At 39.4% G+C, this 19,086-nt stretch overlaps 2 protein-coding genes across 4 annotated transcripts; one reads left to right on the top strand and one right to left on the bottom strand.

The window, feature by feature from the left end:
* Positions 1-259: 259 nt before the first annotated feature.
* Positions 260-7,181, bottom strand: thumpd2 (THUMP domain containing 2). Its single transcript, XM_058650819.1, has 11 exons — positions 6,995-7,181; positions 6,087-6,225; positions 5,360-5,785; positions 5,138-5,277; positions 4,611-4,688; positions 3,567-3,619; positions 3,278-3,365; positions 2,805-2,876; positions 2,222-2,336; positions 1,054-1,174; positions 260-958 (listed from the first exon to the last, which is right to left on the bottom strand). Exons 1-11 carry the CDS (start codon positions 7,103-7,105, stop codon positions 604-606), a joined length of 1,698 nt encoding a protein of 565 aa, XP_058506802.1. The 5' UTR covers positions 7,106-7,181; the 3' UTR covers positions 260-603.
* Positions 7,182-11,188: 4,007 nt separating this feature from the next.
* On the top strand, positions 11,189-18,341 carry LOC131473550 (uncharacterized). Of its 3 annotated transcripts, none has more exons than XM_058650823.1 (7): positions 11,189-11,205; positions 14,741-14,966; positions 15,191-15,385; positions 15,637-15,806; positions 15,929-16,078; positions 16,806-16,975; positions 17,061-18,341. In XM_058650823.1, the coding sequence occupies exons 2-7, from the start codon at positions 14,781-14,783 to the stop codon at positions 17,483-17,485; spliced, it is 1,296 nt and encodes a 431-aa protein (XP_058506806.1). In that variant the 5' UTR covers positions 11,189-11,205; positions 14,741-14,780; the 3' UTR covers positions 17,486-18,341. The 3 variants fall into 3 exon arrangements, with proteins under 3 accessions (XP_058506806.1, XP_058506804.1, XP_058506803.1); XM_058650821.1 differs by lacking the exon at positions 11,189-11,205 and adding an exon at positions 14,356-14,481; XM_058650820.1 differs by lacking the exon at positions 11,189-11,205 and adding an exon at positions 14,356-14,535.
* The last annotated feature ends 745 nt before the right edge of the window (positions 18,342-19,086 follow it).

Raw genomic sequence — 19,086 nt, 5'->3', positions numbered from 1 at the left:
TTATAGCAGAGGTAGGGAAATAGAAACGTGACCCAATTCAATCATTAAACATCTTTTTGCCCCCCCTTGAAATTTTTTGTCTGAACTTTGCACAATTTTTAACTGCAAGCAAGACTCTAAATTACACGCTTGTTAGAATCACAGTAACCATTTAAAGAAGTCAATTTTATTTATATAGCCCCTTTCACAGATATAAAATCACCAGGTGCTTCACAATATAAATATAGTAAAATAATAAAATAATAACAAACAACCAAAGTACGAAAGATAATTTACTACATAAAACATAAACACAGACAATCATTTAAAACCCTCATTCAATTAAAAGCTTGTTTATAAAGCTAGGTCTTCAGCTGCTTTTTAAAAGAGTGGACACATGTTACGCAATGCAAGTGGTAAAGCATTCCAACAACTAGTCAAAAATTCCAACAATTACCGGGTATTCATTTAAATACAAGTTTTTATAGTAACACACAAATTTGGGTTATATATATATTTGGTAAAAAAAAATGTATAGGTAAATGTAAAAAGGTGTTAAAAGCAGTTATAATACAGTGTTCTCTTAGTTATAAAGAATGACTTTGACTTTTGACTCAACAACACTCATCGAACATCTGACTTAACATATTTATGGATAAGTCCATCTATTGCGCCTAAGCTAACTCTCAGTGTTGCCTGGTGCTTCAGAGAGGAGATGGCTGGAGGCAGACGCAGGTGTAGCCCAGTTTCAGTGTCTGTTTCCTGGGTAGGTGAGGATTTGACCCCCTGGTGGATTTGGACAGTCTGCTGCTTTTTGGAAGACAGAGAAGGAGACATGCAGTCTTGTATTCCAGTTTCATCCTTTGTTCCCAGGTTAGATGTTGGTCCAGTGTCTTGTTTTTGTGCCAGGAGTTTTTTCAGGACAAAGGACAACTGAGGACTGAGGAGGAGAACCAAGGTACCACCAACACAGAGGACTCTAGACACACAAACACACTCAGTAATTTCAGCTACATAAATACAAGCATATGATAGACTAAAACGAGTGAGATTTTTTTTGGATTGGAAACAAACCTCTCCATTTCAGTCACAATGACTGGCAGGTTGGCAGCCATGTTTGCTTTGTTGCCAAACTTCCTGCCAAACGGTAAGTCACAGACCACAGCATCTACACTAGCGCTGGGCAGAGGCAGCACTACACACACACACACACACACACACACACACACACACAGACAGAGACAGGGGAAGAGAGACAAGCCAAGAGGTAAATTACTACATAACAGCTGGATTCACACTGAGCTCCAACTCACTGACTCATTCCAAAACATGTAGCTTTGAAACCACAGCAAACTGAATGTCATCATCACCTGAATTTCATTATTCAATTTCTCACACTCCATTTGAAAAAAATATCATGAACTGGAGACACTTCTCGTCAGTGTTTTCCAAACTTTTTATAGGGGGACTTCAAAGATTTCATTTCCTTTCAACACTTAATATTATTTTGAATGGGTGAACCAGTCAATTCTAAAGAGATACAGTGTGTTTGCTACATGAATTATAACTTTATACTTTATACTATTGTTATTTAATAAATCTTAAGCTAATTTATTTGGAGACCCCACAAATAAATCTCCTTCAATCTGTTGGTTACAGCTTAGTCTCTGTCTGAATGGCTGCTTTAAAGCTGCAGCGCTAACTTTCCATGATTTTTGTTGTTGTTGCTGTTACTATTCTGCCTCCATTTGGTCTTTGAGAACAAAATGATGTAACATTAGTGTATGCTGTGTCCATCTGAAATCAGGCTCTTTCAAGCTTTACCATCAGACCTGACTGAGAGAGAGTGGAGGCAAGAAGCACCTCTCCTGTCAAACTGCTGAACGATTGGAACCTCTGGTGGATGCTGTGTGTTTTCAGCCAGATTCCAACTTGTTTGCAGCTGTATTACTTTACTGGTGCAAAATATATACACACACATGTATATATGTATATATACACACACACATACATACATACATACGTATAATATACACATTTAATTAAACCATTTTCACATACTGAAATATATATATGTGTATCTGAGTAACCAAGGCTCATTACCTCTGGAGCAAAACACTGTACAAATCCTGTGTTATCCTGAAATGCAATATGGGTGTGAACATTCGATTAATGCTGAATACCATGTGTAAATGGTTTGATTTGCGATATTCTGGTGATGATTTAGTGCAGGTTTTCTTACTCATGGATGAAGCTTTCAGCAGGTGAATCCTGTTTCCCACCTCTGCAAACTTTAAGTTCTCACTGGCCTTCTGCAGCTGTCTGTCATCAATGTCCACTCCCAGGAAACAGGCACCCTGAAGATCGCATTCATGATTAGAATAGTATTAGTCCAATTAATTTCTATGTATGTATGTATGTATGTATGTATGATTATTATTATTATTATTATTATTATTAGTTTGAATTTTTATGGCGTTGTGAAAAACAAGCATTACATTACATTACATGTCATTTAGCAGACGCTTTTATCCAAAGCGACTTACAAGGGTATTGGGTACAACCTGCCAGGGGTGGAGTTGAACTTGCGACCATGAAGTCTTTCATACACAGGGTACCAGTCTTAACCACTGAGCCACTCCACCCCCATAAGCATAAATTATATGGGGTTAGTGAAAATCTGAGCATCTTACTGTGCATTAACGTCCAATACATATGAAACAAACATCAGCTTAACAACTGTATAAGTGTGGTTAAATTTTCCTTCATCATCTTTTTAACACTTGAAAGCTTTAACGGAGCACTGTGTGATTTTCTGTCCCGACCTTGTTTTCCTGTGCTGCTTCCATTAAGATGGTTCCCACCCCACACATGGGGTCGACTACACAGAAACCTGGCTGGGAAACCGATGACATGACATTCAGTACGTACAGTTCCTCACAGTACGACTGTGACTTACAGACAGGGTTAAATCACAGTCCGACTGCTGAGCATGCAAATACACCGACTGTAAAGTCGTGTATAACAAACATTTTGTGAAAAGACAGTTAAATGAGGACAGATTTAGCAGAATTGTCTCATTTAGAGAGTCTAAACAATGTCTTTTGAATTACAAATACAAGCAAAAGTATAGAATAGATGATAATGTAAGTGCAATTCTGATCACATGACTACTAGGTATAAACAGCCCAAGAATAGCAATGTTGTATATTGGCCCTGATGAAGGCTTTAATGGCTAAAACAGGTTGGCATGTTTTTACAGTCCATATGATCCAGTAGCCATGAAATGTACATGTACCTGTATCTGAGCCAGTGAGGCCATAGCCCAGGCTACTGTCGCCCTCAGTCCTGTGGTTTTAATGTAGCTCCGGTTAGCCAGAGGCAACCTGAAGAATAGAAATGGGACCCCTTACTTATGGCGGCATGTCAAATAAGTGAAAGCTCCAATTAGACACAGGTCTAGAACTAACTATGAGGTTTCAGTTTCAATCATTTGAGAAGGAACCACAGAGTCAGTAATCCATGCTGTTACTACAGACTGGTTATGTTGATTGTTAAGTGTGGGGGAAACAGTTTCAGTCAGTTACCTGGTCAGTGGGATCCCCAGCAGACAGTGGTCGTCACTCAAATAAACACTTACCTGCAAGTACAAACAACCAATGGTATTACATTACAAAGAACAGGTCATCAAGGACATCAGAGAGTTTCAGTCTTCGCTGCTACCCAAAGAAACTACACTGCATGCACAATGATTAGGCAAGTGAGTATTTTAAGCTTATCGTCATTTTGATGCACATTTTTCAACTCCAAGCTATATGAACTTGAATGCTGATTGGTTTTAAACATTATCAGGTGATGTGTATTTATGTAATGAGGGAGGGTGTGGCCTAAAGTGATCAATACCCTATATCATAGTGTGCATAATTATTATTCTTTACCTCAGACAAAAGGGGCCCGTAGAACCGAATTTAACCCTTAGAACACAGAGAATTTAGGCTGTTTTTTTCCATTACTATGTTAAAATGTACATGCAGAGGCTATAAGAATGTGTAATATAGTGTCTTATATTCTTTTTTTCAGCACAATCTATACTCAATTTGATGAAATTTTCTTTTTCATTTCCACCAACTATATAAACACACCTGTGCAAAAAGTACTTAAAAATGTTTTGAGTACATTTTGAAAATTGATTGAATTTGTAAAATTTGGGAACTTCACAGTTCGCTTGGCTCGTTTTTATGAATCTATCTTGAGACTTCTGCACAGTTTTCACTACTCCCGTTTTTTTTTTTAAATGCGATATAAAATAAATCATAACTTTGACTCAACATACACTTAAGATGAGGAAAAAAAACTATTTTTTTTAAAGCCTGAAGATGTGACCTATAAACACACACCCCCAAGATGTCCATAAGTTGTGTATTATTCCCATGGTCATTTACCAAGGGTCCTTTGTTAAATATTCAGGTTTGAGGTTTATTAATAGTTATTTGTTAATACAGCTTGCCTAATAACTGTGCATGTAGAGTATTTCAGTTGTTACACCTGCGATATTATTACCACTTTATCACGGTCACAACCCACCTACAGTATAAAGTCAATACAATTCAAACTGTAAAAAATGTTTTTACCTCCAGTTGTGGATTTTTCAGATCAGTCTTCCAGCCCAGCAGTCTGCCCAAGCCCAGACCAATCACTTTATTCACCTCCTGAAAACATAAAATATTATATATTTATACATACATATATGTACGTTTGTACATATATATACAGTACATATACATACATACATACAGTACATGTGTATATATACATATATATATAACACATACATATGTATGTATATATATACATACATATATATATATATATATATATATATATATATATATATGTATATGTACAAACGTACAAAATATAAAGTTATTTATCAAACTCATACGTCAGGTGAGGATGGATGTTTTCTGTCAGAATAGAAGGGTTGTTCTGCATGTACTGTATGTATGTGCATGGTTTGACCTGTTCAACATACTTTAAACACAGATTTTTGTGTTTATAAAGCCTAACAATGTGCAGTTTTAGTATGACTTTGTAAACCTGCAAGAGACAACGGTTCAACTTTACACTGCTTTGTTGTGTGCTTTTTCAATTCTTCTACCTGTGTGCTGCTGAAGCATCGTGACAGAGATCCGGTACACTTGCAGCTGATCCTGAAGGTCACTGGATCAGAGGACGTAAAGCCTGGTTTGATCTTGCTGGGTTGCAGTAGTGCCTTGTCTTCTACCCTGTTGGTTTTCGCTTAAAGGAAGAAGATAAATCAGAAAAGGAAATTAGAAAAGTATATACTACTGAAGTAAAAAAAAACAAAGAAACTGATTACCATGTTCCTCATTATCCTCAGTGACGTCACCAACCATCTTCATCTTTTTCTTCAGTACTTGGCCTTTATCTTCATCACTGCTGAACTCGTCCACTCTTTGTACCATCTCTTTTTTTCTCTTCTTTTCCAGAGTGTGTGCTTCTCTTACGTCAGCACTCTTCAGCCTCCTGGTCTTACTTTCCTCCTCCCTCTGCTCTCCTGCACTCTTTCCAGTCTCCACATGGGCCCTCTCCTCCTCTCCCATCTGTTTTGCACTCCCCCTCCTCTCCTCCCTCTCACTGATCTCATCCCTCACAAGGCTTGACGCATCAACAGTAATTTGTTTGTCAGCTAGCTCCCCCTTTAGGCGGCTCCATGTCATTACAGCACTGGTCCATTGGTTCCTGTCACCGAACAGTGCGGACTGCAGGACAGAGGCTGCCTTTCCTATGAATAACACAGAGAGCACAAATCAAAAGTAAACACAAAAATCATGACTATTAATTGGATTTTTCAGAATCAGAATGTCTTGTCATTGCACATTCACTCAAATTTGGATTGTAATTGTGATTACATTACTACCGAAGGTGATTTAATCAATAATTTGAGTGTTTACACTGCCCAGATGAATATAATGAAAATCCGTATTAAATTCAAACTGTTTTATGATCAATGAAAAGTATGTTAGAAAGCAACCCACATGTATAGAAATACACATATGTATGCGTCAGATGTGTGAGTCAAGTACCTGGGCTAGTGTGGGCAGGAAGTCTCACCGGTGAGTCGTGTTTCAACAGGAGGAAGAGTCTCTCTGCAGCCTTTAGCTCAATGATTTTGTCGATTGTTTCAGTGGAGCTGAACAACACTTTGCCTGGCATCTGACACACCTGGACACACATATTAAATACATATCTTTATCAACCCCTGTTAGCTGATTATACCATCAAATACCCCTCAGCATCACCTCTTCACACGTCTGCCATCTGGCAGGCGATACAGAAGTGTGAAATGTAGGACATCAAGGTTGAAAAACTGCTTCTACCCCTATTGCATAAGACTTGCTTATACATACTTTTTCTTTTACATTTTCTTCCCCTTTCTTATTCAAAAAAAGTGATCGGGTAGTGGCATGGAGGAAGATGAATTTCACTGCAGAGACAACATGTTATTTTTGCATATGACAAATGAATCTTTGAATCAGATTAGATCTAGTGCTGGCCAGTCTATCTTTAGAGGGCTGACACACTCGTAATGCGTGGATGTACAAATACATTAATCACCCAAGCCAATGCCACACTATGAATTTACAAACTAATACAACACCAATTAATTGATTACTAATGACTACGAAATGAATGGCCGACTAAATTGATAAGTTTGTTTAAAGAAAATCAGTCTCTTAAATGTGAATGTTTTCTGGTTTATTTGCCGTTCTGTGAGAGTAAACTACATATTTTAAATATGTGGATAAACCAAGGTATTTGAGATAGGAAACAGTGACTTTCTCTAAACCAAAAGTAATCAGTAAATCGAAAAAGTGATAAATAGAATGTTAAAATGAATCATGAATGTCGACCTAGACACATAAAAGGCACGTTGTGTAAGGCTCCATAGTCTAATAATTGTCTTGTATGAAAGCTTCCATGATATACTCACATTTTCAGCTGCCAGCTTCCTTTTCACTTCGTCGGTTAAAAAGGGTTCCATTCCATTACCGGCGGTGCAGTAGTAACGGACAAACTTTCCCTTCCCTCTTGATTCGCTCATAATGGTGTACGGTGAGTTCACTGTTGACTAATTCTCATATCTGCTCTGCTCGTGAGAGTTTGCCATTTTGAACAGTTTGTTTACACCGGAAACGGAAACACGTCACCATGACTGTAATGAGTAGTCTTGCCCAATAGGGGTCTCTCTCTAACAACAGAGGAGAAAGTGGCGACAACCTGGAAACGTTACAGAAAACTGAAACAGTATGTTTATCAAAATTCATTCAATATTCACGGTAGATGGTTATTTTAAACGTATTTTAAAGTATTGAATTCAGCTCTTATCCTAAAACTTAATTTTACCGTAACCAATTAACCAAGTGTTAACCTTGGCACAACCTTGGCACTTAAATCAATGGTTTTAAACCAAAATTGTTCATTCCACCATATAAAGACATGTACTCAAACACATCAGTCCACAGTGGACTCAGTGCACACACACAAACATTGGACTCAGCGCACACACACAAACATTCTCAAGACAACGTCAGAACTTCAAATGTACACCCACCACTGCAACTGCACTGTTATATCCGGAGGCAGTTCTGAATCAGTCCAAAGTCGGGAGGAAATGTATGAGAAACCCTGCAGCAGGAAAAAAATTGCCTATGCACAATTCTAACTCTCCGTCTGATGGATCCTTCCGTCGATCTCTCAACACTTCCATATCCTGCTGTTCTGTCTCCATCTCTCTAACTCACACTTTTTGATTTCCTTCTTCCCCCGAATCTCACATTTTAATGACCCCGAACATATTTAGTCAGTGCCTGGTGCCATAAATCTCTCAAACTCTGACAGACTGGTGTGACCTGTGTGGTGCATGCTTATTATAATGTGGAATATTATGGCAAATAAATATATTTATTTGACATCTGACATGGTATGACTTTAGAATGATGTCACATTGCATCAGTGGGTGCAGCAGATTAGATTTTCCTTCAATTCATGTGTCGTCTCTTAACATTTTCTTCATTTTCTTGTGTTGGGCAGTTGACATGCAACTACTGATTACATGTCAACACCTACAGTACATTTATTTTTTAAGCAATCCAGACTTTGAATGCAGCATATATCAAGACGTCAAGATAAAGCTAGAATTCATTTCATTGGCATTATTCTTCCACCTTCACCAAAGGTAATGGTCACATACGATTATACAAAGAGGTTTAATGGTTTAAATATGATAAGTCTGTACTTTTGAGCCAAGTACTAAACATTTTTATTTTTATCCAACAAAATTCTGCATTTAAGCTTTTATTTGATTGCAAAGAGACAGAGAATAGACATAGGGAGATAAAAAAGATAAGCACATTAACAGATAATCTGTCACTTTATTTATATTGTACTTTTCATTTGAAAAAACACACCTCAAAGTGCAACATTAAAACATATAAACAAATACAACGTAAAATAAATTGTTAGAGCTATGTAAGCACATAAAAGTCCAAAAAAAGCTATTGATGTGATTTTGAGACAGTCCGGTGTGTTGCCATGTAAACATCTGAGTTTGTATTCAACCGTCAGATCTGGGGTGATGTGGTCATATTTTCATCTCCTTGTCAGGATCCTGGCAGTGCTGCTTTGGATGTCCTGGAGGCTTTGGACACTCCTGCCAGGCATCCTGACAAGGAGAACATTACAGTAGTCAAGCCTGGAGGAGACAAATGCGTTTGAACAGCCTCTCAGCATCGGACAGGCAGAGGTCGGGGCAGAGTTTGGCAATATTTTTTAGATGAAAGAATGTTGCTTTCCAGAGTTGTTGTCTGTGCTGTTCCAGTGAAAGACTAGAATTTAGTTAGTAATGGAGGAAGAGAGGGGGGACACTTTAGTGTCCAGTGCAAGTGATGTCTAAACATCATTTTTGCACTATAGAGAATCATGAACGTGTCAATCAAATTAAGATGTTCAGTAATAGTAACGTCTATATGCACATTTTATAGGAAAATGACGACCATATGATTAGAAAACTATGTTTTACATTAATGTTTTACAGCAGTCGGCATCCTGAATGTTATCCATCTTCTTCTCTTTCTTATTATTTCATTTGCTCCTATTTAATATGGCATTAGATGACAAACCAAAGGGTCAATACATTTAAAACAATGTCCATAGGTTTGTTGAGAAATTCCAGTCTTAACACGTAATAACAGAAACTGATGGATGGAGGCATTTGAATAGCTGTTCCAGTGTACCAATAATATGAGCCATATCTCATATGTCTGTGTCATTAGTGTCCTCAGTTTGACAGTGGGGAATTATTTGCCAGCTTTACCTTTTTGCTTCATTATTTGACAAAATGCTGTCAGTGTAATTTATCCCATTTTATCATTTAAAAAAAAACAAACTCTAATTTAATCTAGCCTGGCTAAATACTAGATACTACTGAACACATTGTGGTTCACCTGTGTTGACCTCTCGAGCCAGAGGTCCAATTACTCCAGGTTGATGTTATTGGACTGTGAGATGGATGGTGATTACTGTCCCTTTAGTCAAGGACAGCTAATTAAAATTTAAGTTGGATTCATGGAGCTTACCGAGCAATTCAGACACAATTCAGGTTTTGCCTTTTACTTGTCACTCTCATTCTCTTTAAAGTTTCGCCTGTGGCTATACTTCTCATCGGCCCATAATATTGGACCTATTCATGCAGAAAGGAGACATTAATACTCCTTTCAGCAGCTGCCATTTGCAATAATTAGTCCCAGCGCTGGTAAGTGAACACAACAGCTTCACAAAATAGATGCCGTCTGGTACACCAGCCATGCAGTGATGTATTATTGTACATTAAACTTGTTTTTATTCTCCTCCACACCCTGTAAATGAGTGGATGGGGGAGGATAAATGCAGACAAGGGGGGCAGGTAAAGAAGACAGGAAGAGAGGTGATTATAAATGGAAAGAAGGACAAAAATGAGAAAAAATTTAATGCAGGAAATGAATATCAATCACATGGAGGAGGACAAGGTAAACAGAAGATTTGTTTGACGACTTAATCCTAATGAACTAACTAAAGTGCAGTCTTGGCTACATTGTTTTTGTAGAGATCAAGGCTGATAATGGGACAACAATGAAAACAAACTTAAAGGTCAGTATCCACTTTGTTCCCTCGGGCGCTCCTGGAGAAATGATTATGGCTGGAACTTCAGGAGCAGAAGAGGAAACAAGTTCTTTCTGCTTCAGTGAAGTCACACTGGATAAAGGTTAACTGTTATCATGTGACTGAAGCTTTTGGAAGATAAAGTAAATCTGTTTTTCCAAACAAGATAATATGTTTACATGAGTTACAGTCATGCAATTAAAAAAAAAACCCACATAGTCCAAAAGTTTGGTATACGGCGAAGTCTCCCTTAGAACAGAAAACAGGCCCAGTTCTATAGGCTGCTTTAATTAAGAGGGAACTTCAGGAAACTTCAGTGTCCCTAGTGGTGCATGAATGTTCGCATATATTTTGTCACTGAAAAAGAAACTCGGAGCACACATGCAATAATTATATTCAGCGAGACGTTTGCTGGGTTTGTACCTCAAATCTGAAAAATGAATGTCAACATAATGTCCTGCAAAGTGATGGAAACACTCGTCTCATCTCCTCTGTCATTTTCACATTGATTTGCATGATCTTTTACTTCGTTTACTTCCCCTCCTCTGCAGCGCTCTGTCTTTTTGCATAATTTCAGCCCTGTCCTCCTTTCTCTCTGTCGTCCCTTTCATCTTCACTTCACTGTCAGAGGAGACCTTTACAAAGAGACGGAGAAAAGAAATATGAAAAAGACAATTTTCATACCACTTGTATGGGCGAATCCATACAAGTGTGCGCGTGTCACTGACTCGAGCACATTTAAATATTTACTGCCCTCTGAGTGAGGAGTGTGAAGTGTGTCGACGGCCTTTAATCATCCGTGGAGAGTAGGAGACAGTGAGAGAGAGAGAGAGAGAGAGAGTGAGAGAGGAAGTGAAAGAGACACACTTTCACTGCAGCCGAGCTCCACCAGTAAACACTGCATCAAACTGACAGAAGCTATCAAAATCAACAATAACAAGAGAAATAGGGAAGAGCAGCAGGCTGGAAACCAGACTGGGTGTGGAAGACGAGATACAGTGAGAGGTAGGAGGAGAAATAAATGAGGACGGCTGTGTATTGGTCCATGTGTGGTTCGTATCCTAGCTGCTCTGTGCTATTTCAGGGTCCATCATCTTCAATTTTTTAGACAGCATCATATGATTGTCTCTGCTCAACTTACTGTAAAAAAACCAGCACATTAAGTTACATGTGACACACTATGCCTTATCCTATTCTATTTGACTTTTAATAGATTAACACTCACTTCGCACTCTAACGAGATATTTTAACTTAAAGATAATCCAGCCATGTAGAGGTTAGCACTCTTGCCTTTGCAGACCCGGGTTCGAGCCCCGGTTGGAACAAGGGCCTTTCTGTGGAGGTTGCATGTTCTCCCCGTGTGTGCGTGAGTTTTCTCCGAGTTCTCCCCTTCCTCCCACAGTCCAAGAACATGCAATATGGGGATTAGGTAAACTGGTCACTCTAAATTGACCATAGGTGTGCATGTGAGAGTGAATGGTTGTGTCGCCCTGTGATGGACTGACGAATTGTCCAGGCTGTGCCCCCGCCCATCGCCCTATGTCAGCTGAGATTGGCAAAGCACCCCCGCGGCCCTCCAGTGGAGGATAAAGCGGTAGATAATGGATGGATGGATAATCCAGCCATCGCCGTGTGATTCACCTTTCTCAATGTGAAAAGACAAAATGTCTCGGATGAAAAATGTCTGTTTTCTGTTTATGTGACGCTGTTGGTTTTCAGCCAGTTCAGCTCATTTGCTAAAGTGCTGCATCTCTGACAAAAGACGTACCGTAAGAAATTTGGTCTCCGGCCAAGAGAGTGCACTGAAATAGATGGACAGAGATTTTGCTGATCTCAGTGCAATGGTTTTAGAAAACCAGCCAGGACAGGAGTGCGTGTCATGCGTCCACTTTTGCCAATGAGCTGATGTGACCTGCCATGACTCTGCTTCTTGAGTGACAGGTTTTAAAACTATTGCAGCTTTAAATAGCATGCAAACATCACCATACTATCAGGGTCACTCCAGAATTTGAGGACATTTTAAGTATACATCTGAAATTTTCAAAGGTAAACCTTTATCAATATCTAAATGAGATATTTTCCTATGGATTACTTTAATTTCACAGAGTACTTGATGAATCTTAACTTTTCAAATTTATCTTGCCCATACTTTGTGCTCATCATACCTGTATTTTAGTAAGTTCTGGGGTTTAAATAAAGGTAACAGGGTTTCACAAAGTTATATGAAAATAATGAAAAGACAAAGATAAACCTTAGACCGCAGGGGATTCATAATTAGTTGGGAATGCTGAGTTGTAAAGAGCTGCATAATTACTCTTACAAAAAATACAAACTCACAAGTGAGAGACCTGAAAGCCCTTTGACAGGTTGATTGGATAAAAAACGCTTTAGTCCAAGGTTTCCACGGGCTCGACACGCCTCGCCTTGCCTCGCTTCAGACTGCTGGTCACTGATTGATTGGTGCTGTCACAGGAAGAGACATCCGACACAAGAATCAAGTCGAACAATGCAGAACTGTAGATCAGTTAAAAAAGACAATTACCAGGGAAATGTCGAAAATTTCAATTACATTACATTGCATTACAAACCCTGCTGCTGTATTTCAGTCCAGACTCTGTGTCAGACGGAGTCTGTGCTCCAGTCATGCGGGAAGTACTGAACAAATATTTTTCATTAACTGATTCTAATGATTCAGTTACACTGAAAAAAACTGCTTTACAAGTCACTTGTGACTCGTTTGTGTGTCACGTGTAAAACAAAGTCACAGCAGTTTCATGCAGCTGTGCTGTGATGACTCCGCCCACGTTGGGTATAGGTACTATTCCGTAGTGGAAAACCAACTTAAACCATGCCATAGGTTAAAAATCTATTTTTGAGTGAACATGATTAAAACAACTGACTTATTCATCATGTACGGTTCAGAACAAATACAGTGAAAATGCATTTGTCTTATTCTGATAATGTGAGTGCAGGGTTGCATTGGTTAGAGTGACACATTCAATTTGATGAATGTGTAAAAATAGGAATTTCTTACAGTACAGCAAAGTATTAGGGCCATTATGAAGAAAATTATCAATACAATTTCTTCCTCCACATAAGAGAGGAGATGATTTCCTCCAAAATAATGTTGCAACATCACTACATTAATGATGTTGTTGTTATCCATAAATAACACCATAGCTTAGTGCTTGGCATCACTCCTTTAGATGACAGCACACAAATAACACCATTTAACTTACCACAGTAATTGGGAAAAAGAAAGATTACAATGAGGGGTGAAGGTCTCACAAGTTTAAACTTAATGATTAACTTATATCAACATGAACACGAAACCCTGAGGCCTGACAATGCAAAAGCCCTTGTCCCAGTTAACAAAGAACACCTCCCACACTGCGTTGAGTCCCAAATCCCCTCGCCCCATATATTATCAAGTAAAAAAAGGTCAACATCACACCACCACCACCACCAAGGCTTCTGTTCCATTTATCTAATGAAAAGGCTTTAAGACCTTGACCTATTTCTCCAGTGTTTGACACAGTCATTAGGAGTTTTGGGCTATAAATTAAACTTTAAATTACCTTTGCTTTCTTTTAGTAAGTTTCCACCACAATTGTACATTCACTATTAGAAAGTATTATAGGATATTATGATGTAAAAGCAAGCTATCACAGAGTTAGGGCTTAAAGTCGGCTTGTACCAACAGCAGAGAGGCAACAAAGAAAACTCAACGTCACAGCGAGTTTAGTTGAACTAAACCGTAACAGGCTGGACATCTGCAATGACTGGATTGGGTCGTTAGGCATAGGCCATTCAGGAAGTCACCGAGGTACCTAGGAAGTCACCAGTACTGTCCATTACATTACATTATTAAATTGTCCATCATTCTTATATGTATTTCAGTTTTTCATGGAAAACAAGTTTGTTTGTCTGAGCAGTAACTAAAAAATGTGTTTCTAGAAACCACTGTGTTGTGTGTGAGGCAGTAAATGCATAGGACCGGCCCTGTTTGACCTCGACGATAAGACAAATTCTTTCTGGCGTTCTGAGTAGTTGCATTTCCTAGTCACTGCAGCTAGGGGGCGGTGTAGGTTTACTGCTGCGCTGTTTTCAGCTGCAGTGTTGTCTTGGTTAATCTCTTTATTGCAGCAGGCGGAGACTTGGGAGGAAGAGAAGAGAGACGCAGAGGCAGAAGAACCTGCTGGAATAAACAGATTATATTACAACAGTGACAGAAGAGATAGATTACACTGCTGCTGAAAGTTTTGGGTTCGGTTTTTAGAGGTTATTTGGAAAATGTTGTATTCTGTTAATGACGAAGATTGAAAGCTATATTTGGCACGTGTTTCACAACTTTTGTCAAAGTCTTTACTGTCAGTTTTTCTTTATCTTCTATGTGTCTTTCAATAATATGAAAACCTAAATAAGAAAACACTATAATAATAGTGGTATCACAGGATGTAGGTTATATGGGACACAGTTTTAGTTATGCACTGTATTTACTGCTACGCTTAGTTTGTGCTTGTTTCCTCTTCTCTTTCAGATGATGCTCTAAATTATGAGTAATTACTACAAACGTCACCATGGGCCAGTTGTTGTCATCAGAAGAAGAGTATTCTCAAGTGAAGGATGCGATTGGTTCCGTCCTCTACAATGCCATGTTGGAAGCCGGTGCTGTACCTGACCTTGGAGTGGTCCATCCTCTCCTCCTGGCCAATCACAATCAGAGTTCTGAGTCTCGCACCCGCCTCCAGGAACAACTGCAACAGGTTAATGAGAGTTAAAGGATTAAAGCATGACAGCGTGCATCACTACTACTACTAATAATAATAATGATGTGATGTAGACAAAATGATCAAAGATAAGAACGCTATCTTCTCACCCAAGATTTTGATTCTATTAAGTCAAATGCTAAGACATACTATGCTGTCGAAAATGGAGTTAAGTCTCCATTTACTTTAACGTTTTTCGTTAATTTCTCCTCCTCACCCAGCTGCAGGGCGACATCGGGAACCGGGCGCCCGCCTACCTGAAAGATCTGATTGGCCGACTGACAACCTTCTCAGATGAGCCACGTCTGGCTGGCTTGGTAGGATTAGTGGTTACCTTGGTGATGGATATGGCTTACTCCTCATCAAGACGGTCATTGGGGGTGAAAGGGAAGTCGGCGACTTCGTCATCTTGTCAGGTAAAGCTCTGTTTGAAAATAACAGGAGGTATTGCTGAAATATTAAAGCAGATCATAATAATCTGTATAATCACTGATATATTTTATTTAGCCATGTTCGCACGCTTGCATACGAGTACTGTCAAATCTTTGACTATAACAAGACAAAGCTGCAGATGAGATGAAGTGAAACAGAAAGTTTAGGATAGTAATACTTTTCAAAAGTAAAATGAAACAACAAAAAGTTATTAATTGCCATTATCTATCTCCAGGAGAGAGTCGGGGGGGTCCAGGAGGTGATGGAGGAGTACCTGAAACGCTGTAGGATCAACTTGAGTAACAAGAAGAGACTATTTGAGGACTCTGTCAGACTTGAGGGCCAGCTCAGCCTCACCCTCACTCAGCTGAAGACGTGTATGCTGAGGGGAGACTGTGACTCCAGGTGAGTAAACACTATTCTCTCGATCAGGAAAAGTATTGAAGAACAACTGCAAAATGTCACAAATCAGTGCGTGATGTCACGGTGGGTTAGCACTTGTTACATCGTCTTGTCTGTTCCTCCAGGTCTCTGAGGCACTGGGCCAGTGGAGCAGTGTTTCACATCCAGCTGTTGGTTCACCTCTCTGCCCTTGAAGGTCTGAATGAGCCCCTGGTTGCAAGGGAAGCACTGGAACAATACAAGGAAGACCTTACAGAGATTATACCAGCTTACAGGTGACACAGTTCATTCAACATCTGCCGGTCCACCACAGTGGAAACAACACAGCAAATATTGACCATTTTATTATTATTTATTGTTTATTACACGATGTTCCTCAACTTTTTTGTGAGGAAAGATGGAAGGGTCTGCGACAATTATGTGCGATGACATGCAGTTTAAATGTGTGATTCAGTGTACGCTGGTGGAGCTAACACAGACAAATACAGTTGACACAGGTAGAAAAATACTGAAGATTTTTGAGGCTGTGTTGTTTGACAGCAAACACACGGCACTTCATCTGAGGCATGAACCCACAGTAATAAAGCAGACTGACAGAGGAAACCATGGCTGTACTGGTCGCTATGAGACAAGCTTTCCAGCCTGTTTCAAGTATGACAGCAGAAACCTGCGCAAAAAAAAGCACATCGCTGTCAGAAAGGTGGAGGCCTAAGCGTGCAGGTTATGTTTAGAGTTCACCGTCTACGAGAACAAATATGAATTCAGACAGACAGCAGCCGAAATTGTGATAAAATCTACAATGTGTGAATAAAGTGGGGAAAAACATGACAGTCAAAACTTTGCGTTTCCAACCCCAGTGCGTTGGTCTCTCATTCATTAAGCTGATAACATGTCACCCCTGCAATGATTAATTGAGGTTTCTGTTTTGATGGATGAATATGCATTAAAGCAGCACACATTACTGAGAATCTCTGTTTCTTTTTTCAAATCTCATCATTGTAGGCGACATAAGTCTAACACGGTGTGTGTCATGAAATGCCGTGGTGGTCTTCCAGCATCATGTGACCCTGACGAGGTGCCAGAGGAGGGATCCGTGACGGGACTCACTGTGACGGACAGCGAGACAGGAAAGAGTGTGACCCTTCCCTTGAACGCCGTGGAGACGGAGACAGGTAGACTGATTATGTTGTACATTAACAAGAAGACTGTGAGTGTGCCAGTCTCAGGCATTTAATTAAACTGAGTTGAAATTTACAGGGAGAAGAAGGAGAGTCTCTGGTCCTGGTAACACTGTGATGCCCTCCTCCATTAACCTGGACCTGATCACCTCAGATCAGTACACTCAGGCATATTTGGATTATATGTTCTCTGATAGGGGACCTGTGGCAGAGCTGGAGAGCTACTTTAATAAGACCAAGGACAATCTGCAAACATTAAGAACTCAACCAGGATGTGCAGAAGAGACAGGAGTGAGAGAGCAAAGTGATGGAGAGCAGGCACAGGGAATACATGCAAAAGAGCAAAGAGAAGACGGGGCCAAAGGTGATAAACAGGACGGAATGGAAGCAAGCAGAGGACAAGAAGAGACAGAAGAATTCATTCAAAGAGATGAGAGTCTGAAACTGAGTATCACAGAGACAAAGCCAGAGAAAAGCCTCCATCACGGTGCATCAACTACATAAAAGCAACAAACAAATGGCAGCAAAATCATAATGTCAGATCTCCTCTCAGGAGAGTTAAAAAGTGGAACCCTGGGAGGAAGAACGGAGAATGTGGGATTCAAATCAAGAAATTTCTTTCTGCGAGGCATCAGTATAATGTAATGTAATGTAATCAGTGCTACCACCGAGTCACTGTCCCTCCGTGAGCCAAATATTTCTAAATAAAAACAAGCGTTTCATCAGCACATTAGTCTCTCTCAATATCGTGAAGTCTGTTACTGCTAATGAATTTTTGGTTGGTAAAAATGTTGATTGCATATTTAAAAAGTTAAAACATTTCTTTTGTATTTTCTGAAATCCAAATAGTTTACTGCAGGGCTCCCTTTTTATAAATGAACATAAAATCTCAGGAACACAATTACAGCAATTAGTCAAAAAAACAAAATGATCATGCTGTCATACAATAGTTGGTATAAAATAACCAACACCAATAAATAAATACTAAGATATTAGGACTTTTAAAGTGACACAATGTAGGATTTCAACCTTCAAATAATCTCTTACTTACAACTAGGTAAATGGCACCTCTGTCAAAGCCTGAGCAGATCTGTATCGACTGCTTCGACACTATGGAGTTTCTGGTTTTGGGTCCATGCCACAAAAACAACTACAAAATGATTCCTTCCTTTACGGCATACATCACAGCCCCAGCAAATAATTCCTTTTGCATATAGAGTGTCTCACTCAAATATCCTAAAAAACACCTCAAAAATGAATGTAAAGACCCAAATGTAGAGGAACACGGGGAGAAAACATCCAACTCACCACAGCCTCTGACAGGGATGGATGAGTGCAAATAGAAATGCTTTTCTCAAGAGACATTTCCTTTGAAACCAATATTTGATGATGTGAATTAGGTCTGAAGTCACAGTGTAACCATGGTAAAACACATTACTATGGTAACGAATCGCTGCAGAATAACATGTCTCCAATGGTTTGGGCCTGTACTCAAGAGTCGGTGCAGTTTTGTGAATGTGACTCTCACTTTGTAATAAGAAATAATAAGTTGTTATACATGTAATAGTTATAATAATATAATTACGCAAGGGTGCTTTGCAGACTTGAGAACTCACTCTCTTTTTGTTTTCCGAACCCCCCGTGGAAATGTCACAAACTCCACAACTGGTTCTTCACCTGAACATTTTACCTCCCATGTACATGAAAAATAGGACATTTTGAGTGACACTCACAAGAGAGATAGCACTTTCTGTTGAGTGTTTCTCACACAGAAAGGTTGAAAAGATGCTTTTCTCTCTCGGTATGAAGGTGTACAGTGCAGCAGGTGGGCGAGCAGCACAGGAAGGAGCTCTTTAATAGCGTCGTTGGCAGCACTGTGTGAATGTCAACCCGATGTGTGTGTGTGTGTGTGTGTGTGGATTTCTGTGTGCGGGTGTTTTGTGGAAAAGAGTCAGACTCCCTGTGTGTGCACATGGTTGTCAGTATGTCTTGATTAGAGGAGGATTCCAAGCATGTGTAACATATTGTGTTTCTCAGTATGAATTAAAAGTGGAGAGTGGAGTGCATGTGTGCATGTGCATAAATTGGAAAGTGTGTGAGTTCCT

Source organism: Solea solea, chromosome 15 (genome assembly GCF_958295425.1).
Source record: "Solea solea chromosome 15, fSolSol10.1, whole genome shotgun sequence".
NCBI classification, from domain to species: domain Eukaryota; kingdom Metazoa; phylum Chordata; class Actinopteri; order Pleuronectiformes; family Soleidae; genus Solea; species Solea solea.
The sequence above is the reverse complement of the archived record's forward strand: the minus strand, read 5'-3'. Positions and strand labels throughout refer to the sequence as shown.

What these genes read in the sequence shown, in the direction of transcription:
- thumpd2 (XM_058650819.1), bottom strand. Translation starts at nt 7,105, where the DNA reads ATGAGCGAATCAAGAGGGAAGGGAAAGTTTGTCCGTTACTACTGCACC. An exon ending in TGAGGATAATGAGGAACATG is followed by an intron (nt 5,278 to 5,359) that starts GTAATCAGTTTC and finishes TCTTCCTTTAAG; the next exon opens with CGAAAACCAACAGGGTAGAA. An exon ending in AAGCAGCACAGGAAAACAAG is followed by an intron (nt 2,337 to 2,804) that starts GTCGGGACAGAA and finishes TGCGATCTTCAG; the next exon opens with GGTGCCTGTTTCCTGGGAGT.
- LOC131473550 (XM_058650823.1), top strand. Translation starts at nt 14,781, where the DNA reads ATGGGCCAGTTGTTGTCATCAGAAGAAGAGTATTCTCAAGTGAAGGAT. An exon ending in AGGGGAGACTGTGACTCCAG is followed by an intron (nt 15,807 to 15,928) that starts GTGAGTAAACAC and finishes CTGTTCCTCCAG; the next exon opens with GTCTCTGAGGCACTGGGCCA. An exon ending in CGCCGTGGAGACGGAGACAG is followed by an intron (nt 16,976 to 17,060) that starts GTAGACTGATTA and finishes TGAAATTTACAG; the next exon opens with GGAGAAGAAGGAGAGTCTCT.